Source organism: Camelina sativa, chromosome 7 (assembly GCF_030686135.1).
Source record: "Camelina sativa cultivar CO46 ecotype springtype chromosome 7, ASM3068613v1".
NCBI classification, from domain to species: domain Eukaryota; kingdom Viridiplantae; phylum Streptophyta; class Magnoliopsida; order Brassicales; family Brassicaceae; genus Camelina; species Camelina sativa.
In genome coordinates this window covers 9,784,182-9,809,139 of record NC_141886.1, presented here as the reverse complement: position 1 = coordinate 9,809,139, position 24,958 = coordinate 9,784,182, and the positions used below count along the sequence as shown (strand labels likewise).

The 24,958-nt window shown below is 31.3% G+C and overlaps 3 protein-coding genes and 1 pseudogene across 4 annotated transcripts; 3 read left to right on the top strand and 1 right to left on the bottom strand.

The window, feature by feature from the left end:
• Positions 1 to 222: 222 nt before the first annotated feature.
• Positions 223 to 1,324, bottom strand: LOC104700847 (protein PLANT CADMIUM RESISTANCE 9-like). Its single transcript, XM_010416442.2, has 4 exons — positions 1,142 to 1,324; positions 962 to 1,033; positions 583 to 792; positions 223 to 475 (listed from the first exon to the last, which is right to left on the bottom strand). Exons 1-4 carry the CDS (start codon positions 1,233 to 1,235, stop codon positions 408 to 410), a joined length of 444 nt encoding a protein of 147 aa, XP_010414744.2. The 5' UTR covers positions 1,236 to 1,324; the 3' UTR covers positions 223 to 407.
• A 5,778-nt stretch (positions 1,325 to 7,102) lies between these two features.
• On the top strand, positions 7,103 to 8,108 carry LOC104700846 (protein ZW2 pseudogene; annotated as a pseudogene). Its single transcript, XR_015562914.1, has one exon. The product of XR_015562914.1 is annotated as a protein ZW2 pseudogene (transcript).
• A 3,012-nt stretch (positions 8,109 to 11,120) lies between these two features.
• Positions 11,121 to 11,498, top strand: LOC147941120 (uncharacterized). The gene has a single exon (XM_087458388.1). It carries the CDS (start codon positions 11,121 to 11,123, stop codon positions 11,496 to 11,498), a length of 378 nt encoding a protein of 125 aa, XP_087314514.1.
• LOC147941119 (uncharacterized) lies at positions 11,121 to 12,100 on the top strand. The gene has a single exon (XM_087456602.1). It carries the CDS (start codon positions 11,531 to 11,533, stop codon positions 12,098 to 12,100), a length of 570 nt encoding a protein of 189 aa, XP_087312728.1. The 5' UTR covers positions 11,121 to 11,530.
• Positions 12,101 to 24,958: the final 12,858 nt, after the last annotated feature.

Genomic DNA, 24,958 nt, shown 5'->3' with positions numbered 1-24,958 from the left:
GATTTTACTAATTTATTAACTAAATCCAAAATTTCACTTCAATAGGTTTTTGAGATTTTCTCTACAAAACATTTTTTTTTCATTTGTTTTTAATTTTAATTTGCAAAATCCAAAAACCAGAAATAAAAATCTAAAATCTAAAAACTACGTAAAATGTCAAACATTCATGGCCCTATTCGAATTTTTTGCTCACAAATCAATTAACTCGTAATGGAAGGGCAGTTAGTTTTACATGTACTTTTTATAAACATAAAGATTACATTTCATCATACTCAAATTTGCATGGTTACAACTTCGCACACTTAGAAAATATATACAAACATAATATAAGAATAAATCTTTCAGTTCCCAGCATCCAATTATATAACATGATTTATTTATTTATCGATGTCAATTTGTGATGTTTTTTAACGGTCCATGCCTGTCGCTACGAACGGCGGCGTTGATAATCCTTTATCAATTTTCCCTTGCCACCCTTTGTGTAATTCCAACGGTAACACACAAAAAAAAACTTTTAAAAAGTTATACCGAAATGGACCATCATTATTAAAAGGGAGAAGAGAGAAGAGAGATCTTGTTTACCTAGAAAGGGATCATGACCTCGATGCTTGAGTTCGCGGTGTTCTTGAGAAAGAGCACAAGCACAACAGAAGAAGTGAATGGGGCCATCGGCACAAGGTTCCTCAGGCAAAGAGTATTGGTGCCTGAGTTTGGCTCTGTATATTGAAGCATAGTACCATCCACACCCAATGTGAGACATTGCCACCACCATTAATCCAGCTAGTCCTTGACCTATTAATTTTAATCCATATCCATAAATTATTCAACTTTGTAACACTAATTGAATATAGAATAATATTTCACGTGTACCTTAAAAAGGTAATTGAAAATTTAAACTAATTTTCACCTTTTTATTTTATTTTAGTCAACTGAGATTATATAATAGAAATCAGAAACGTACTTGTTTCTCCTTTGTCAAGGATCTCAGCGATCCTCCCAAATGCAACGCAAGGACAAAACCATGTGAAGCAGCCTTCATATACCAATTTACAAACAAAACCAACAAAATAGTTATAACTAAACCGAATGTTTTCTTTAAACTTATGTAAGAAAGAGTTATAAAGATAAATGAGATTATTACATGTAGAGATATCTTCAGAGAAACAATCGTATAAACCAGTAGTCCATTGCGCTTCAGTTACTACCTTCTCAATTTTTCCTTCTTGTTCGGACATTTTTGTTTGTTTGTTTGTTGAAGAGAGCACTTAACCAAATTGGTGTGTTTAGATTTTTTTTTTTTTTTTTTTTGGCAGTTGGTGTGTTTAGATAATATGTTATACTCCACCTATATATAGAGACAGAAATTAAATTGTTTTATTTGTTCGGTCTTAGTTTTGAATATTGACCCCAAATTTTATACTTATATTTTCTTACTGGCCACAAGAAAACAATTAAACAATGCAACGTCATGGTCAGTACTTGTTCAAAAGGAGAAGACTGTTCTTTCCAGGTAATTTCAAATATCTTATCTTTTATAAAAAATTATAATTATCGTTCTTCTCACTTCTGATTTAGACATATATATATATATATATAGCTATGTATATTTCCACCCAAAAAAAAACCTATGTATCAATTTTTATCTTCAATAAACTCTTTACTTATAAATCTTCTTTTACCAAAAAATTCACATAATAAGTTCATAGTTCGTTTATTTCTATGCATTTTTTTTTCCTTTTATCTGTTCTTAGACGATAATATAGTTAGTGAGTAGTGACCAAGCACCCGCAATAAACATGGTAGGTTAAAAATGTCTTTACATTTAGAGCATTTTATAAGAGGTTCACGGTTAAACCCTTAGGTAAAACCATAGTACATATTAAGAGGTTTACGCTCAAACTACGCTTGGGTAAAAACCATATATCTTACATGTTCTTGTTCCAGTTTATAGTGGTGTAATCGTTTAAACCTGAACCTCTTCGCCAACAAGAAATAATTTGAAAAATGTTGTTTAATGCAATGTTGAATGATAAGGAAAGACTGGGTTTTCAACTCACAATTCACGCCGAAAATTTTATGTAAATTATTTTATCAGATATCTATTTTTTTATTTATTCCAAAAAAAAATCTTCAGTAATATATAGGTAATTCGTTGACCAACATAAAACTAATGATATAGGTTATCTGATTGAGACAATTGAAAAGTCAAATTGTTTGTAATATGTAATTTTCCATCCATGATTTAACTGGACACAATGTGCGACCATTCGAGGTTTTGCATTAAATTATGAGGCAGTTATCTATGAAATCACTTAAATTTAATATTTTAACTTCTCATTTTCCAGAGTATTTATTTATTTGGATGGATATCATTGCCTCCATATGAATTTTGTTATTTCAGGTTAAGCTACGTTTAGATTAGGTAAATATTTGATGACAAAAAAATAAAAAATAAAGATTATGCTTGTCCATCTGAGGCCCATAAGTACTACCAACGCATCCGTTCGCGGCGGAAGCTGTGGCTGTTCAAAGTTCAAACTCCAACAAACATAAGAGTTACCGTTTGCACAATTATCAATCATTAAAATTCAAAACAAATGATGATTGATCGAAGCCAACAATTTGAAAACTCAACTGAAGGAGCTCCACGAGATTAATTTTCCACAATATCCTGATATTTTTCACTATTTTTCAAATTGTTTTTTTTTAAGTTTATCCCTAGAAAACAATAATAGAGAAGTTGATGTGTTAGCAAAGATCACTTTACAGCCCATCTAGTTTAAATGAAAAAACTATTTTGCCAAAAAAAAAATTTATACTATGATTCATTAACACATTACCCATACATATTTAAGTGTGTTTTTTTCTTCTTTCTCAAACCTTACCTATATACAATGTTCCAAGTTTGCAAGTTCACTACAGCAAGTAGCAACATGCGCTTCATTCAAAGTCTTTTGTTTCTTAATGACTACGATTGGTTTATTATATACAGCTATAAATTACATATTTGTTGTTTTCTACTTCAACAATTATACTTTACACACAAGTGTGATTGTGTGAAGTTTAAATGTAAAGACAAAAGTTTGGATTCCGGAAGAAGAAACGAATATGCGTTTTAGATTCTCTTCACACATATATGTTTTATACTATGTGCTTCCCCATGCAATGCGTGGGTTGCGTGGGTTGTGGTGTAGTTGACACTTTCTTGTTGTTAATAAGTAATATGATATAAATTATTGTGTTAATAAGTAATATGAATTCTTATGTATATATATTGTATATATGTGACTATAAGTTTAGCTAACTAAAAAATTCTGTAATATTTAAATATAATCTTGAATATATATATATATATATATATATATATATATATATATATTTATTTGTGGGAGGAATGTATGAAATTATTTGATAGAAGTTATTTGGAGTTAAATGACCTTTTATGCCTTTAAAGTGAGTTAAATATTAATAAATTTTTATATGTATCTTGACCTTTTTTAAAAGGAATACCAAGTGTTTCCTTCCAAATTTGAAGTGACATAGTATTTTAGTTTTCTTATATGATTTTATGAACTTCAATGTAAAGGTTTTTCAAAGTAATAAATACACTCACACTGATTGAATTATAAAATTTGGAGAAATGTTTAGTTCGATTAATCATCTGCTCTTTTAAATATATTAAATAAGTATGTTGTTGTTCCTACAAATAGAACAACATATATTATAGTTTAACCATGGAGTTAAGCAATAGAAATGGAACTTGTGATCGCAAAACAAAATGCTTATATATATTATGTTACACATTGATCGTTTAAAAATGAATAGGAACATCTAATTCTCAAATAAAGTTGATTTTTTTGTTAAAACCAACATATGTAAATTTAAACTTAACTATGCAAATTTAAAAAATAAATATGAATAGATTAGAAAGGCAAGAAATATAAAAGAAATATTTTGTTTTTATATAAATAAAATAAAAATTGAAAACAATGTTAAATATATATAATATTTTCTAAATTAAAATATAGAATCAAACTCTTACAAGTTACAACACATATGAGATATAACAACATTTGATATTGGTGGGAGAGGAGGAGAGAATGATTACTATAAGATGGTAATCAAAATTAGATAATGGAGATGAATCTTTAAAAAATAGAACAATGTAAAATATATATATATATATATAATACTTTCTAAATTAAAATATATAATCAAACTTTTACAACACATATGAGATATAACAACATTTGATATTGGTGGGGGAGGAGGAGAGAATGATTACTTATAAGATAATAATTCAAATTAGATAATGGAGATGAATCTTTTTTAAATAAGAACAATGTAAAATATATATCATGTAGTCTCTAAAATTAAAATTTAGCATTAAAAATTTACAATGATATTTCATTTGTTTTTTACAACCCATATAACAAAAATAAGACATCAAAAATAAAATAAAAAACGAAAAATGATTTGAGGTATTGTAGAAGAGAATGAGAGAATGTGAAAATGAGATAGTAAAAGAATGTCAATATGAGAGAATGAGAGATTGAGAGGATGCTTATTTATATGATTAGAAATGATGGAAGTTACATTTAGAATTATGGAGTTACAATAGTAATTTATTGTGTTTGAATAAAATTGAGTGGTAGAATATGATTAATGCATAATTTATTTTATTTTCAGTTATAATTTTATTTTAATGTGTGAGTTAAATGTATTGTGTTTATTGGGTCTTAAATATTGTTTAAAGCAATTAGAAAGCAAATAAAAAAATAAAAAAAATAGAAAACATTAAATGAAAATCAACCAATAAGGAGAGACCAAAACCTTACTTTTATATATATGATATATTGCCTTAAACTTTGAAATAAGAAATATATTATGAACAATAATTTTACATGAGAAATATATTAATTTAGCCAACCAAAATAATTAAAAAAATATTAAAATTTAACCAAAAATATTTTCTCATGAAAGATAAATAAGTTAGTAGGAGGAATGAATTAATGTACAATTATTGGATAGGAGATACATTTGATTTAAATGGAGTTACATGCCTTTAATTATAAATAAATATTTTAATTTTTTATAACCTAAAATAAAAGGAATACCAAGTGGCATAATCAAAATTTACATGATTTGGTTGTTTGTTGATATAAACTCAACACTTACACATAATATTTCAAAATATAAAAATATTACTTTTGAAGTGACAAACTAAATTAGTTTCTTATAAAATTATTTGAATTCTTCAATCTCAATAATTTTTAAAACCCCAAGGATAACTTATATTTTTTTGGTTTTTTTTTCACTCATCAATTTAATTTATACCGCTAGATTTCATACTAATGGTTTCATCTATAGATAATTTAGTTAAATAGTATTTTTAAAATTATATTTTATTTTTATATTTAAGTTCCAGTTCAATATGGTTTCTTTTTTGGATCAATTTTTAATTTTGATTAAACACACAAAAACCAATTGTTTAATTATGTTCTTTTTGTTTTCAAAAACCTCAAATCATAAAAAAAAATATATATTATATTGATCTTTGCAGATTTATCAATTGGATCACAAAACAAAATAGTCTTTATAAATAGATAATTATATTGATCTTTAAATATTATATTGATCTTTATAAATTATTAAAAATGATACATGAATATGTAAGATAACAAGAGACATAATAGATAATTAGATATGTATCATTTCAACTTCATGATCTTATTGTGTGGTGAATATTGTAAGAAAGTATGAAAATAATGACTTATAAAATGTTAATATAAAATAGAAAATGGAGATAAACCTTTTAAAATATTAAAAATATATATATATATAAGATATATATATCATACAAACTCTAAACTAAGCTTTTACAATGATATTTGATTTGATTTTTTATAACCCATACAACAACAATAACAAAAAAAATACAAAACAAAACAAAACAAAAAAAAGAGATTTGAGAGTAGTGGAAGAAGATGAGAGAATGAAAGAGTGATAGACTAAGAGAATAAGATAATGAGTATTTATAGGAAGATAAATGATGAAAAATTACATTTAGAAAAATGAGAGTTACAATTCTAATTTATTGTTTTGTTTTAAGACAATTGATTAATACAACTTAGTGGAGAAATAAAGTTAATGCATAATTTATAGGGTGAATTCATATGATTTCAGTTTTATATTATATGAGTTAAATGTGAAAATTAATTATTTTCAAATTTGTGTTTTAATATAAATATTTTTTTTTTGTTAAAGAGAATAAAACCTTACTTTTATATATATAATTCTTTAATTAACTTTAACATAAAAGTTTTGTAACAAAATTTATAGATGAATTGATGCTATGCTAGCGCTAGCACGTCCGGTTTAGCACCTTCATCAACAGTTCGATATATATACTTTTGCGGGTTGTGACAGAGCAATCCAGTTATAAATCCGTAGTTTCTAAATATGATAACAGCTGTAAACCCTTTTGTTTGGTGACAGCGAATTTTACGTTATGCATAGAAAAATATAATTTTTTTTTTATTAAAAAAACAATATCTATGTATCTAAATATATACCAATTCCTTTTATTTTATGCACGTATAGATAACAAAAAATAGTAGCGACCTTTATACCGATGAATGATGATCATCGATCATGTTCATGTTAAAATAACAGTTAATTAATTATCGATTGAAAACGTTTATAAAAGTAAATCTTTTCGCGTAACGATTGAAAAATGCAATTTTATTATCTTTAGTTACGAAAATTATAACATTTCCCTATTTATTGACAAAATTTTGTTGATTACTTATTTGTCTCTAGAAAATAATCTCTCACAGTAAAGTAATTAACAACTTGTATATGATATGCTTTTCTAATGTAATAAAATGAACAAAAAAAACAAAAAACAAAGACTAACTATATAGTATTTTCTGGAAGATCATATTTTTGTATTATTATTACCGCTACATGTTTCCTCTAAAGCACGCTTACCACTTTACGTACGTCACCAATCGACCCACTGTTTTAACCAGTTGACCCATTATGTGCTGTCTTTGTCTTATATATAAATAGAGTCATACGAAATTAACACAGAGACACTCAGACACATGCATGTCTCATTCACTGAACTCGAACTATATAAATAAGTCATGCCAATCATCAGCAGCTCTGAAACCTTTACGAGCTTCTTCAATGACTGGCTTCTCCGTCACAGGCAACTCATCCAACAACTTGCACACTTTGATGATGAAACCACCAGTGTAACTCCGGTAGAAGAAGAATCTCTTGTCACCCAGTTTCTCTCTCACTGTCTCCAATACTACCAAGAGAAATCAGCTGCCGTGTCCGTCGCGGGAGATGACATATACGATTTCTTCTCCCCACCATGGCTCAGCTCATGCGAGAAACTCATCCTTTGGATCGGGGGTTTCAAGCCAGGTATGGTTTTTAAACTCATAACCACTTCTGTTAACGACCTTACATGCCAGCAGAAAGACCAACTTGAGAGCATACGGTTAGAGACTAAACGGAGGGAGAGAGCTTTGATGGGAAGGTTCGCACATCTACAACAGAGTGTGGGGGATCCACTTCTGTTGGTTCCATTTAAGCGCATCGGAGCTTCGAGACTTGGCGAAAGAGAGCAGTCAAAAATGGAGGAGGCAATGGAGGTTTTGAAGAGGGAGATGAAGGAGGCAATGAAAAACGCTGATCAGCTCCGGTGTGTTACGGTTAGGAAAGTGGTAGAGGTTCTGAATCCAGGGCAGGCGATCAAGCTGCTTAGAGCCGCGGGAGAGTTTTATTTCAAGTTGAGAGATTTAGGTGTTCAGATAGAAACATTACTTTGATAGGAGTAATGTTGAAGATCGACATATAATTGAGTAGAGAAAGAGATATGTGTTCTTTTTTCTTCTTCTTAAAAGTATTTCGACATATATAAGTTTTGGTCTGTATAAGTGAACACCATTGGTCTAGTGTAGATTTGGATTTTGGAGATTACGTTCGTAGTTTTTTTTGGTAAGGATTATTTTTTTATTTTTTATTTTTGGTAACGATGATCAAATTTTTTTATCAATGAAGTAAGAGAGTAATTAATAATTTTAATCAACTGATCTTATATCCCTTTCATATCATCTTCTTACCCAAACTTTTTTTCTTATTTATGTTCGATTGTGATAAGCTTTGTGTAAACTATACAATTTCCCTAGTTGCGTATATAGATAAAGTACAAAAAGGAAGAAAAAAAAAAGTAAGAATGTCCACAACTTATCCTAACACTGTTCCATTCTACACTTCTACTCATGCTCCTGTCACATGTAGGTTAAATTAAGATAACTTAATTTAAATTACGGTTCTATAGTAGGCATTAATTTCCATACATGATACATTGAGTAGTTGGGCCTTGGTGAAGGTGGCTAGACTTATCCTATTATTTAGGTGTGCATGTAGGCTTCTTTTGTTCAGTATGCATATGGGTCTTCTTTTGTTTTCTTTTGGGATTTGGAGAACAAGCAATCCATTTATATTATCCATTGGCTAAAGATTAGAAATTCCTATATACTTTTGTGCAAAAAACTTATTTAATATGAAATGGGGTTCTTTAACGGTTATTAATTATTATTCGTAATTTTTGGGGAAAATAGCCTATTCCCCCATGAACTTAGTTACTTTATCGTATTCATACATAAAATTTTGAGTCGTGATTATAACCACATAAATTTTACTTAAATTTGAATTTCCTATCCGAACTATCCAAAACCGGCCAAAATCAACAAATAGACAAATGGTATTACTGTTCCGTTAACATATGCTGACTAGGATGTCGTGTTTGCAGTTTAAAATGTCATGTAATATCATGAAACACGTCGTTCCAGCTATTTAAAAATAACTGAGACAAATTACACCTAGCTTGGACTCAAACCCTAAATTTCATATCTCCTAATTAACCACAGAACCACCTGAGCCAAGGAAACTTTTGATACCAATGAGTTAAGAGATATATATTTATATATATATATAATAACAAAAACACCTTTTCTCTTCTCCTCTCTCTTCTCCAATTTTCTCTGCAATTTTCTCTGTACTCGAATGGCTCTCATTATGAATATATGAATCCTTGTTCTAGTTTTAATCTATGGCCTTTAAAATTTTTCCCCTTTTACAGTTTGATCTGAATCAATAACTTCTCTTTTGGATCGATTTCTTAGGCTTTACAGTCAGATTCAGAGTCTTGTAGAAGCTGGGTTGTGGAGGAAAAAAAGATTTTGCAATTAATAGATTTATATGATTTTGGCCTAATTTTTGGGTATTGTAATTGATGGACGCTCGTCGTATAGACGGGAGAAGAGAAACATATAAATATCCATCTCTGAAAAACATGGCAATAAAGATACTTTGGTTCAGTTGTCTCCGTGATTATTTTGTAAATTAGAGGTTGCGTGTTCGAATCGTGATAATTGAATAATTTTTGTCTCTATTTTTCAAAAATAGTTAAAACGACGTCGTATGAAACATTACCTGGCGTTTTAACCTGCAAACACGACATCCTAATCAGCATATGTTAATGGAACAGTAATACTGTTTGTCGATTTGTTGGTTTTGGCCGGTTTTAGATAGTTCGGATAGGAAATTCAAATTTAAGTGAAGTTTATGTGGTTATTTGCACGAATCAAAGTTATGTGTATGAATATGATAAAGTAACTAAGTTCATGGAGGAATAGGCCGTTTTCCCGTAGTTTTTGTTTTCATTTACATCTTGTTAAGGCCGAGTAATGATCACATTTTACCTCCTTCCAGTGATGTCGATACTTCTCCTATGATCTCCACATTTCATCATTGAATTTAATCGCTTCGTTTAAACACTAAGGTAACTAATATCAAAAAAAAAAACCTAATATCATGTATCTGTTATAGAAGTCAAGATTTTGCGTATTGATTTTGAAGTGAAGCCCATTGACATTTATAATTACAATAGTATATTTCTATTTTCTTCTCTACATATACGAATGTTTTTGTATGATTAAAGGGATTACGACTTTACCATAAAAGATCAATGTAAAACTCTCTCTCCCTATGTCTTCTCCCTTCCTCCGTTTGTTCATCATATATACTTCCATCCCCTTTTATAATACTCAAAAGTTTTATTTACGACATAAAAATACTAGATTAAAACACGTTATCAGCACAATTACTCTATCAATTTTACGATCACTCTATTAAGATGTCATTTATTATTACAGGAGCGCGGCGCTGCCGCCCCATGGCATTTTAATGCATAATAATTTATTTACTGCTTTGATTTCTTTTCTACTATGGATGACTTTAGTCACCATAATTTAATTTATAGTTTTTATGAATGAATTTAATCACCATAACATATTTGTTGCTTTTATTCACTCTTTAATTTATTGCTTTAATATGGATAATTAAAATCACCATATTTTATTTATTGTTATTATTTTAACATGGATGATTAAAAGTCACCATATTTTATTTATTGTTCTAATTTATTGATTTAACATGGATGATTTAAATCACCATATAATTATCATTTTTTTATTTTTATAAAAGGAGGCTCTACCACCTATATATATATATATATATATATCTAATTTTATACTTTTAACTAATACATAATATTTTAGATCAGTTATATCAAATTTTTTCTTAGAAAATAATTTGATTTATTATTTTAAGTCTCAATGGTCATAAGTAAAAAATTAAATAAATTCTAACTTTTTTCACTTTTCAAACGGCTACATAAACGGGTAATGAACAGTAAAATTAATCTACATATACACTCATTTTTACTCATCTATTTCACTCAAATTTTTCATCTCTTTCAAAAATCTTCCTAAAAATTAATTAGTTTTACTAGGAAAAATGACTCATCCATTCTTAATTTTTGTAATAGGTTTTATAATTGTTGCTATTTACGATTTACTCTTTGGAGAGTTTTCTCCCGAAGAATTTTTGATGGTTCTTATTTTACTTTTTTATGTAATTGTGTTTCTTGTAATTGTGCTACTTATGCAAGCACCTCCTATGTTTTAAAATTAAAATAAATGAAATCTCTAATTATGTTTTTATAATTTTATTTTATAGAATGAAAGAAAAACAAAATGGCAAACATCGAGAAGCTCCAATTCCAGGCCTTAGATATCACTGGAGCTAACTTCATATCTTGGACTACTAATGTCGAATTACATCTACAGTCTTATGGGTTAACTGAAACCATAAAAGAGAATAATAAATCAACGGACCAAGAAAAGGCAAAATCGGTGATCTTCCTTAGAAGACACCTTGATGAAAATGTCATATATGACTATGCACACATGAGAGTTCCTAACGAGTTGTGGAAGTCCCTGAAGGATCGATTCGATCATCAAAGGGACATAACTCTCCCACTTGCTCGGGATGAATGGCAAAGTCTAAGATTCCAAGACTTTGACAAGGTGATGAATTACAATTCTGCCATGTTGGGGATTGTCGCAAGCTAAGATATTGTGGTGAAACCATCACTGAATCTCAGATGCTGGTGAAAACATACACCACGTTTCATAAGAATCATATCACTCTGCAGCAACAATATAGGTTGCGTGGATACACCAAATTCTCAGATTTGATTGTGGCGCTCTTAATAGCTGAAAAGAATAATGAGCTCCTTATCAAGAATCACATGTCTCGACCCACCGGACCAAAAGCATTCCCTGAGGTTAATGCATTGGATGTTAAGAATCCGGTGAGAGAAAATAGAGCTTTTCAAGGACGCTGCCGCCAAAACTATCGCGGACGTGGGAGAAACTATAACCCTCAGAGCAGGAAGTCATACCAATGGATTCGCTCCGAACAAAGTCCGAAAGGAAAAGAAATCCAAGCAAACACCTCCCAGAAACGCGAGAGTGCTTGTTTCAGATGTGGCACTAAGGGACATTGGTCTCAGGTATGTCGAACCCCTACACATCTTTGTGCTCTGTACAAAGAATCCGCTAAGGGCAAAGGAAAGGAAGTGAACCTTGCAGAACATTTTGCGGGTACAACCCACCTTGAGGCTGCTGACTTCGCAAACGATCCTGATGAGGATGTCCTTGCAGAAAACTAAAATACTTGTCTTATGAAACTCGAATTTCCATCAATTATGCCATAAATAAGTCGATGTTTGTTTGAAATTTCCCATATTTGTGTGCTTCTATTACTTATCTTGTATAATTATTGTGTGCTTTATGAATAAATTTGTTTTCAATTTCTATTAACCGATTATATTTATTTCACACAGAACCAAATGGATCACATTACAAGTGGAACATTATCTAAGACAAATCATGGAGACATTTGCATACCAGATAGTGGAACAACGCACACTATTCTGAAACATAAAAAATATTTCTCCGATATGAAATCAACAAAAGTTATTGTTAATACCAGGTCCCACCGACTTAATCGAAGGGATTGGTAAAGCAAATTTTGCATTACCTAACAGGACAAAGTATTCGATAAACAATGCATTATTTTCTCCAAATTCAAAGAGGAATTTGTTGAGTTTTAAAGACATATACCTTCAGGGATATGACACTCAGTCTGCAACTGAGAATGGAAAGAAGTTCATGTACATTACTTCTGAAAAATCGGGGAAACTACATGTATTGGAAAAATTACCAAGACTCCCGTCAGGTTTGCACCATAAATACATAAATTCAATAGAATCACACCTTGTGATCAAAAGAAATCAAAATGATTTCATATTGTGGCATGATCGCCTTGGTCACCCAGGCACCACAATGATGCGAAAAATTATAGAGAGCTCACATGGACATTCACTGAAACCCCAAGAGATTTATCAGGGGAATAAAATAACATATGTTGCATGTTCTCTAGGAAAACTGATTATAAGGCCATCGCAAACCAAACTCGATAAAGAATTACCAAAGTTTCTTGAACGAATTCAAGGTGACATTTGTGGACCTATACACCCACCATGTGGACCATTCTATTATTTCATGGTAATGATAGACGCGTCTAGTAGATGGTCACATGTTTGTTTGTTATCATCTCGAAATATGGCATTTGAGAGATTTCTGACTCAGATAATCAAATTAAGAGCTCAGTTTCCTGATTATCCAATCAAAGGAGTTAGATTAGATAACGCTGTTGAATTCACGTCCCAAGCATTCAATGATTATTGTATGGTGACTGGAATCAATGTTGAACACCATGTAGCCCATGTGCATACACAAAATGGATTGGCAAAATCTTTAATTAAACGTCTGCAATTAATTGCAAGACCATTCATCATGAGATCAAAACTACCAACCTCAATATGGGGACATGCTATTTTGCATGCTGAATCACTTATACGCATAAGTCCAAGTGCATATCATAAATATTCTCCACTACAGTTAGCATTTGGGCGAGAACCGAATATTTCTCATCTAAAAATATTTGGTTGTGCGGTATATATACCGATTGCACCTCCACAACGTACTAAAATGGGACCACAGAGAAGGTTGGGAATATATGTTGGTTGTGACTCTCTATCAATTATACGATACCTAGAACCTTAAACTGGTGACGTATTTACTACACGTTTTGCAGATTGTCATCTTGATGAAAAAGAATTTCCGGTTCTAGGGGAGAAAATAAAAAGATGGAAAAGGATATCAAATGGTGTGTACTATCACTGTTACACCTTGATCCTCCCACAAAGCAGTCAGAACTAGAAGTTCGACGAATTATGCATTTACAGAGTATAGCCAATCAACTACCTGATGCATTTGTAGATAACAAAACGATAAGTAAATCACATATACCAGCAGCAAATGCTCCTGCTAGAATTGAAATCGCACAAGAACATGGAAAAATTAATGAAGCACATGAGTCAAGAATACGCTTAAAGCGTGGTAGACCAATTGGTGCGAAGGATAAAAATCCTAGAAAAAGAAAGGAAGTCGAAAAATATGAAACTCCCAAAATGTCAGAAAATATTATGGAAAAAACGAATCATGACTCTTCCACCAATATAGAGCATCATGAATCTAAAGAAGATCATGAGATTTCTATCAACTATATTCATAGTGGAAATATATGGAATCGAAAGAAAATGGATGATGTTTTTTCCTATCTTGTTTCAAAGGAAATAAATGAAGAAATCGAAGATCCAGAACCAAGGTCAGTATATGAATGTCAAAAGAGACATGACTGGATAAGATGGAAAGATGCAATACAAGTCGAACTTGATTCTCTTAACAAAAGAAATGTATTCGGACCAATTGTGGCCACACCTAAGGGTGTAAAACCTGTTGGTTATAAATGGGTTTTTATTCGAAAAGGTAATGAAGAAAATGAGATAACAAGGTACAAAGCTCGTCTTGTGGCCCAAGGTTTTTCTCAACGACCTGGGATTGATTACGAGGAAACATATTCTCTCATAATGGATGCTATCACGTTTAGATTTTTAATAAGTCTAGCAGCTGATAAAAATCTAGAGATGCGTCTCATGGATGTTGTAACAGCATATTTATATGGATCATTAGATAGTGATATCTATATGAAAATTCCTGATGGATTTAATATGCCTAAAACATTAACTTTTAAACCAAAAGAATTATGCGCAATAAAATTACAAAGATCATTATATGGTTTAAAGCAATCTTGGCTTATGTGGTATAATCGTCTTAGTGAGCACTTAACTAAAGAAGTATATTTGAATAACCTTCTATGCCCTTGTGTTTTTATCAAGAAACTATATCCAGCTTTGTAATTATCGCGGTCTATGTTGATGATCTAAATATCATTGGAACTCAAGAGGAAATACAGAAAGCAACAAACTATTTAAAAGGAGAGTTTGAGATGAAAGATCTCGGACAAACAAAGTTTTGTCTTGGTTTACAAATTGAACATTCTCATAAGAGAATATTTGTACACCAATCCACATACACTAAAAGATTTTTCAAACGCTTTCATATGGATAAAGCAAATCTTTTCAGTACACAAATGGTCGTTATATCACTTAATATTGAAAAGGATCCGTTCCGACCACATGAAAGAAATGAGGAGATAATTGGTCCTGAAGTACCGTATCTAAGTGCAACTGGAGCACTAATGTACCTTGCAAATTGCACTCGGCCTGATATATCATTTGCAGTTAACCTTTTGGCAAGGTTCAGCTCATCCCCTACACAAAGACATTGGAATGGGATAAAACATGTCTTTCGTTACCTTCAAGGGACAATTAATTTAGGATTATTTTATCCTAAAGACTCAAAAGGTCAAATGGTGGGTTTTGCAGATGCAGGATATTTATCATATCCACACAAAGCTAGATCACAAACTAGATATGTTTTTACTGTTGGGGGTACCGCCATATCTTGGTGCTCTCAAAAACAGAGTTTAGTAGCAACTTCCTCAAATCATGCTGAAATCATCGCACTCCATGAGGCAAGTAAAGAATGTGTATGGCTTAGGTCAATAAGTCAACACATTATGTCAAATAGTGGGATCAACATAAATATAGAGCCAACTGTCTTATATGAAGATAACGCCGCATGTGTTGCTCAGACGAAAGAAGGATATATCGAAAGCGATAGAACTAAACACATCCCTTCAAAGTACTTCTCATATACCCAAGAGCTTGAGAAGAATAAGGTAATTGAAGTAAGATATGTTAGGTCATCTGACAATGCAGCAGATCTTTTCACAAAGTTATTGTCTACTTCAATATTCATAAAACATGTCCATAACATTGGGATGCGTCATCAACGGGATCTCTAGAGTATTACACTATGTCATTTGAGGGGGAGCAGAAATATACAAATGACAATGAGCTCCAAGGGATAGTATTATAGAAGTCAAGATTTTGCGTACTGATTTTGAAGTGAGCCCATTGACATTTATTATTACAGTAGTATATGTCTATTTTCTTCTCTATATATGCGAATGTTTTTGTATGATTAAAGGGACTACGACTTTACCATAAAAGATCAATGTAAAACTCTCTCTCCCTATGTCTTCTTCCTTCTTCCGTTTGTTTATCATATATACTTCCATCCCCTTTTATAATACTCAAAAGTTTTATTTACGACATAGAAATACTAGACTAAAACAGTATCATGTTTGTTGTCTATTGGCAGTGTAGCTCAAGGGGATCTTCCTACCATGAAATTGTCTCTTTTATCTTATCATATTTTATGTGGCTAGTCATAACCTAGTAGTACCTAGAAGTCTTATACTATTGTTGATTTAGTAAGGTGGTTGATGTAAAGGTTTAACATGAAAGGGTATGTGTAAAGGAATGTTGAGAAAATATGTCACAACTAGCTCCATGCATGGGAGGAAATGTGACCCATTTGCTGCAGCTTGGGCCTAGGCATCTAATTCTAAGGCTATGATGATATCTTCTACATCTTGTTTTTCACGTTAAGATATTGACATCATTCAACTTTATAAATTACATATAATGCATATATCTCTCGTCTATTTAAGTTCCTCCATAGGGATCGCCATGAATACTATTAGGGCTGGGGAAAGAAAACAGACACCAATATTTCATGAATTTGAATTCAAACCAAGTTTTTATGATATTAAGAACTGTCGGGATTTTTTTCTATTATTATATACCAAAAAAACTAAACCGAGTCGAAAAAATTGAAATTTATTAAAAGTTACGTAACGATAAATTTATTTAAGTATACAAATATATAGCATATTAATTAAACTTAACTACCTTTTTTTCTTCATTTCGTATGTTTATTAAAATAATGGGCTTTCAGTTTTTTGGATTGGTTTCGGTTAATTTTTTTTGGCTTACCGTTTTTTTGGTTTTATAAAATTGAAACCATATAGAAACCATATGTATATCAGTTTGGTAACGGTTTGGTTTTTACGGTTTTATGATTTATCAGTTTCTTAAAAAGTGAAACCATATAAAAACCATATATATATATCTCGGTTTGGTTTGGCTATGGTTTTATTAGATTACTCCTTATTTTACACACAAAAAAATTAAGTTTGTTAAAGAAAATAAACAAAAATAGAATTAATATATCAATCTATAAGTTATACATAATTTAAAATAATAAAATCTAACTCTAGTTTCAAAAACTCAAAGCTTCCAAGTAAAATCTAAAGAAAATGATTTATAAACCCAATAAAAAAATCATACGAAAATTATTAAATACAATATACAGTGCACATATAAAATAATTATATATAGATATTCCAAATATTCATTAAAACCAAAAAAATTATTCGGTTTTATGGTTTTTTAACCAAACCAAGCCTAAACCATTGGCTAAACAGCCCGCCACAAAAACCATACAATTGGCTAAACAGCCCGCTACAAAGGCCACACAATTAGCTAAACAGCCCGCTACAAAGGTCACACAATGTCTTGGGCCTCATTCCCTACCACGACCATGTCTGCTTCCATGACCACGTCCGCGTCCACGACCATGTCCGCTTCCACGATCACGTCCGCGTCCACGACCAGCAACAGCACCACCTCTAACGATCTGCACTATAATGAACAGAAGGCTAAGCAAACAATCTGAAACTATACACAAAACACAACTCACCGTGGAATCTCATTGAAGGCTTGAACAGAAAGTTCTAGGACTGCATGCCACACATAATCGACTAACTCACATAATCAATCAAAGGCATGCAAATCCAACATCAACAACAGAAAGACAGTGAACCCGCACATAGAACCGTTAGGGCTCTGATACCAAACTGAAACGACCTGACTCATTTTTTTGTTTTGAATACAATATTAAACTAGTTATCTCATACTCACTAACAACTTAATCTCAATCAATACAACAACGGAAGTAACCAACAACATCAACAAGCAATTAACCAACAATAATCCATTATACTAAATAACCAACAACAATAATCCAATATACTAAATAACCAACAACAATAATCCAAGACTAAACCATCAATTCCAAAAGAATAACATAAATCAAGGAACGAGCAATCCTAGGTAACATTCAACAGACTCAACTTAAGACACCTAACATAAACCAGACAACACCAATCGAGCCACTAGAACATCCTCCTCTTCAGTTCTTTGATTCCACGATCACACTTTTCCTTTACCTGCACCACAAACAATAATTGAGATTTATGTGTATAGTTATAAACACTCAGTGAGGCAATCCTCCTATCTACTGGGCTATACAGCCAAGCAACTGTGAATCCAATGTTCAACAATCAACAAACAATACAATCAAACCAAGAAAGCAAGTATCAGCCGCCTGGTGACCACCGACATTGGCCACCTAGTGTCGACCAACAGTGGCCACCTGGTATCGACTGACAGTGGCCACCTGCTGTCGACCGACAATAGCCACCTGATGTCGACCGACAATGGCCACCAAGTGTCGACCGACACCCCACCTCGACCCAAAAACCCTAGCAGTGTTGAACGATACCTCCACCTAGTGTCGACCGATACATTCCCAAGATGTTGACCGACATCCACATGGTGTCAATCGACACCAGAGCCGGACTTGAGCATAGTTTTATGAAACATTTGAATGGGGCCCCCAACTTCAAAGGGCCCCACTTTTGTTTTTGTTTCATTAATATATGTGTATAAATTCAACAAAAAAATATAGATATATACATTAAAGTAAAAGTTTGATGAATAAATTTCTAAAAAAAATTTTGAAACAATTATTTTTAAAAAGATTTAAGTTGTTACTAGTTTTTTATAAAGATATCACACTATTATATTTTTAAATAAAATTTTGGTTTAAAGAGAGACTTTTTTAGTCTAAAATTTTGAATATAACGAAATTATAATTTTTTTTTTAAAATTCGTATTGGGCCCCGAATTTCATTGGTCCGGCACACTGACCCTGCAGACAACATTCTCCTCGAAGCTGCGAGTCTATTCTCCACCTTCCACCGCCTCCAATGCGGCTAAGGCTCACCCCAAAACCACAAAATGTCATAGGAACCACGAATCAACTGCAAACATGCAAGGAATCAAACAAAAACAAACATAAAACATAGAAACAGAGGAATCTCAGGCTTAGATCAGCCATGGTCATGCACTCACCTCTTTAGCAGGAGAATTCCGACCAACCAACGACGAAAACAACACCCCAGAAAGCTCCTAGCCCGCCTCTTGCCTCGGATTTTCACTCCCACGAACAGATCTCACAAGAAACGGCACAAAACTTAAAGAAAAAGGATGTTTAGAACTCTTTGGAACCTTAGGAATACGCAAAACACTCAGGGTGGCGAAAACTAGGTTTCTCCATCGACCCTGCCCTTATATATGATCCATAAATCAAAACAGCTCGAACCGAGATTCCTAAAATCGAACCGAACCATCCGCTGACTTATGGTATCGATTGACACACCTAGTGATGTCGATCAACATCCACACCAAATTCTCACTCTTTAATTAGCGGATGTTACAATTACTATCTACTCACGCACACTATTGAAAACTGATTCTGACACCATGGGAGCACAACAAGTACAAATAATATCGAGTTTACTTCCATTATTTATCATTAATTTTTTTACTTTTAGGAATTCACAGTATTTATGTTACGGATGATACTTCGTTGTCACGTAGTGCATTACTTAGTGCACGGTTGCTTCATCATGACTATATGTAGAAAACAATATTGGTGGGTTTGACAAAACACTTGTTGAAGATGCAACTCAGTTTATGCCTGTCGGATATAATCAATACTTAAAGATGGTTCTTTTTCATGGTAAAGATTTTGGTTAAGAGATTGGGAAACCATCCATAATGGCTCGTAGGAATCATATTCGTTTGTGCAGTTTTGGTGATGTACACTTTCGATGAGACCATTCCTTCCGGTTGAATGTTAATTTATAATTATAATTAATTGAGGCAACATTCTTATGCACGTGGGTTATGACTTATGAGAACTAATTCGTTTTTGCTTTTCAGAGTTTGTCACTCATACCTTTTTCGTCTGGCAGTATCGGACATCTCACTAATGAGTTCATCTTATATCGGTGCAATGCATCTTCCACTTTCATTTGAAACTTTGATGTTTAGTTTTGTAGCTATGTGGCACAAGTTGCGTCAAGTCAATATTATATTACTATAGTATAGACTGTTGATTGTATAAATAGGCATCAATTAAATAATGCAAAAATAAACAACTGTTTATAGTATAAGTCTATACTGTGAAGTAAGAATTTAAGCATATATAATTAGGAAAATTAATCTTTTTTTTGTTGTTGTTAAAGAACATGTTCTCCGTGTAATCATGATTTGAAAATAGTATTGATTAAAGTTAACATGCGGGTAATAGATACTAACAATATTAGGGTTCTTCCAAAATATTGAACTGACAGCATTATTTTGCGTTGGATGTAGGCAAATGGACATCACATCAATACATTTAAAGAAAGGTTCGCATATTTATGGTGGCTTTTTATTAATTTTCCAAAAATGTACATAGTATAGTATAGCACCAAAAATTTCTTAAAAGAAAGGACGTCGCATAGAAACAAAACTTAAAGTACGTAAACATGCATTAAGAAGAATAGTTTTCCATACTAAGTACTAACATTCGATTTTCCAGTCAGCAGTAAAATAAAGAAAATTATTCGTTTGTTATGAATAAAAATATGACACTAAATGGAATACGAAATTTTCAAAGAATTGAAGTTTCGGGTCCGTAGATGTCCTATAGAAATTAGGAAACGAAGGGTGCGTATTCGCTCTAGGGTACTTATTCATAATAGCTCATTGAAATTCTTATTTAGGAACAAGAAAAATTCATAAATCATCAATTTATTAGGAACAAAAGAGTATTCACATTTTAAAAATATATAATTAAAGTGTACTTTTGTTTGTGTTGATGAATATAAGTCATTTGTGTTTTTGTAAATTACATATATTACTTGAATACTCTTAGAATGGTAACATAACTAAAGATAAATAAATGAACATCAATTCAGGACGAAATGTTAAATAATAGAACATATATCTCATTTGTGTTTTATTTAAATTTGGGCAAAACACTAATTTTAAGAAGAATTGCATATAGACAACATAAAAATAACCAAAAAAAAAAGGTTTTGTATATATTTTATTGATAAGAAAAGAGGCTTTGTATTTGTCAACAAAACAAAGGATGGTGTTCCAATTTTGAAACAGCCAGGCAAATAATGGCATTATTCGGCCATAACATATCACATAAAGTGGCAGCAAACACATATAGTGGATTCTGCGAATTTGTTCCACAAGTTTGTGGACAATTTCTTATATGCTTTTTCTCTTTGTTTTTTGGTTCTTCTTATACGCTTGTCTTATACCACATTCACATTTTTTACATACACATATTGATACATATATATACTATTATAGTGTTATATAATATTCACCATTCTGATAAGTTTTAAGCTTTTGCACTTTTGAATAATTTCCTTATTTTATTTGATTGTGGATGTTGTGTAGCCGACAGTATCACTCTTGTTGATCTCCACTATCAGAACAATTGTCTTCCTTATATAAGAGAAAAAAAATATATAATAAGAAAAACGCACCAAAACTGACATGGCACTATGTGACCACAACTTCAGTACTGCTTCTCTTCCACATTTGCGCTTATCGACAACAATACATATGTGATATGTCCACGAACAGACTAGAAGTATTAAGAAGTCGGTTTACTCAGTTTTGGCCCACTTATATCTGTTTGGTTTTGTGTCTTACTAACACTGAACTTCAAATAACCACCCCCACAAATTTCATACATTGATCATTTTCGATTCTCTGCCAACTTGTTTGGCAAAGCCCTCGACAGGAAACAAATAGTAAATAACAATAAGTGCAGCTATGGTCATTTATTTGGGAAAACAACTGAAGCTAAAACTGTAAATACTGTAAGTTTATATCAAACAAAAAAAATTGTAAAGAAGTTTTATCAGCAAAATAGTAAATAATTTAATTAAATTCTTTTGATTTTAAGGACGAACGAATTAAGTGTTAAGAACATAATTAACTGAGACATATAAATAACATTTTTTGGCAGTGACCTACTCACGATTTTGTATTTATCATATACAGTTTTGTCGCAATGGTCCAGAAGAAGAATAGATAAAAAAAAAAAAAAAAAATAGGGACGATAGTTGATGAGGCAGCTTTTGTTTATTTGTCTATTTGTTTGTTATATTTGCTTTTTTTTTTTTTGGTTTGTTTTGTTTCCCCAGTAAGTTTTTTTTGTTGCCCCCAGAAGCAAGGCAAAGGAATTGGTCTATCTCTTCCAGTGAAACATTCATATCTGTTCACAAATATAATAATTGCTATTGGATCACGTTCTCTCTCTCACCACTTATCCTTATGTTAAATTGTAATATGATACTATCTACTTGGATTGCATATCTCCACTTATCTTTTTATGGAGATATCATTTTTAGGGTGTTTCTGTTCAAAAATATATACTTTTTTCATTTTTTAAAAAGTAATTGCAGATAATAAGTATTATTCGGAGATTCGCTACAAGTATTTATAAAGCATTTTTAATTTTTATAAAGTAATTTATAAATTTTCATAAAGTGTTTAATAAGATAATATAAATTATTTTTAAGTTTTGTAACACATTCAAAAGACTTTACAAAATATTTTGGAGCACTTATAAGTTTTCCGTATATATTTTTCAATATCATTTTTCAAAATCATTATTTTAAATTTTTTAGCAAAAATGTTCCATAAAATATGATATATCTACTTAATTATTTTAAAGTTATAAAAGTATACGCAAACTAGTGAAATATAATTTTTATATTGATTTTTTTTTTAAATTACGAAATCAGGTATATCACTTTATAAATTAGTGATATTAAAAAAAAATCTTTTATAATCTCGACATTATAAATATATATAGGTTACTGTACTTTGTTAAGATAATTATATCCGTTTTACATTTTAGTTTTTAAGTGCATTTAGCTAAGGTTCTACTAATTAAGGAGGTTTAAGGGTGTCATGTGTCCTATTGTGAATCATTGCATGGCCATCACAAATGAACACGAAACTAAGCTTGTAAGAGTTGACTGGTCGTTTTATTGCCATGAATGTTGTGTTGTAAAATGAGTGCATATGTGTCGCTTTTGGTTTTGTGAAAGCGGAGTTCGAGACTGGTGTATTACTTTCTTTGTAAGCACTTTGTCTATAAGTTTTTGATCAGTGCATGCACAGCCAGCTTAGTTCTCACTTATCGAGTTTGCTATAACCACATGCTAAACTGTGGTGAAATTTAAAATAGTAAGATTGTGAAAGATTCTAACAAAATTAAAGAGACGTTTGTTGGAATGTTTTGGAATATTTGCGGGAACGTTATTACACTTTTTTGTTTTTTTCAAACTTTATATCTCTGAAATACTTTGAAACACCCTTATATGTTGTAATTCATGTCTAAGTTAAGAAAAAGTTTCATGTAAATAGTGTCGAATTCTGTCCCAAAAAAAAGTAGATAGTGTCGCAAAAGCTAGTATATAAGTCCAAGGTAGGTGCGGTGCATGCATGTTCGTTGGTCAGGAGACCGAAGTCTATACATTCCATATTTCAAACAAATTGTTCAAACCTTTTTAGAAAACATTTGTCACTTTCACTAATTATTCTCTTTTAAGGGTTTAAGTGCTCTATCAAATATTTATCACTTTTAGGACCACCATCATTCCATCAATATCAAAAAAAATTACATTGAACCTGTAGATTACCTAAAAATAAAGAGTATAAAATCCTAAAAATTTTAGATACTAGCACGCAACCTCAACAACATACTTGGTAACTATTTCGATATTGAAAATGGTAGGTATATAATTAGACCAAAATACCTGGAAACGAATTTATTTTTAGGTATTCAACAGTTGTACTGTGCTTATGTTATAAAGTTTGTATGGCGTGAAGTTTTTATTATTTTTTTTCGTGATACCAGAAAGAAAGATTTTTTTTTTTTTGGCATACCAGAAAGAAAGATATTAATATCAAATCACATAGGATGTGATTAAGAAAACAATAATAAAATCAGAAGAATGACCAACCAGAAGAATCGGGTAATAAAAGAAATTTTGAAGATTTTGGATGAGACTAAATCTTCATAAAATCTATACATAATTATATTTTTATGAGAGAAACTTTTTGCTAGTCTTTTGTGTGCCTCTCAGTTATGTTGCATTGTATTCCCATCGACACAAAATAGTTATCAAATATTTTGTATTTGGAACCTGTTTTGTTTCGCAAAATTAATAGGCATGACACTTATGCATGACCGAGCTAGTAAATTAAGCAAATGGTGGATGATCATGGATTCATGATATGTTGCATGTAGATATATAGTGATTAGATGCGACATGCACATCTTTTAAAGCAAGAGAACAAATTTGGACATTTAGGGCACAAATTTTGAACTATTATATATTTCTTAAAAAATATTAAAACTATATATTATTTAATAATTTGTGTAGAATTTACATTTTGTTAATAATACTTCTATTCCTAGTTCAGATTTAATTTTTATGATTTTGCTTCCCTACTATATAAGTAGCATAATGCATCAAACAAGTGAGACATGTAAATTTTATTTTATTTAAGTTTACCAAGAACCACGAGAAATTAATAATCACAAATCTTTGCTTATACTAACACATTGGATTAGTAATAAGCATAACGTATGACACTGTTTTGAATAGCCAAATCAAAATAAAAAAAATTCCAGTAGAAATCATATGGGACCAGTAATATGGAAGAGTCTCTTTGAACCGAGAGGCCAACTTTAATTTGGATTTTCACCATACACGAAGATGATAACGCATTTTTCCCTCTTTTCATTGCATGGAGAGTCATCTTGCTATCTTCAAGATAACTCTTATCTTCAAAACGAAAGATAAAAATATCAAATCAATGGGACCAGAGAGATAAACAAAATGAGAGAAGCATGTCGTATGGTTGTTATGGATT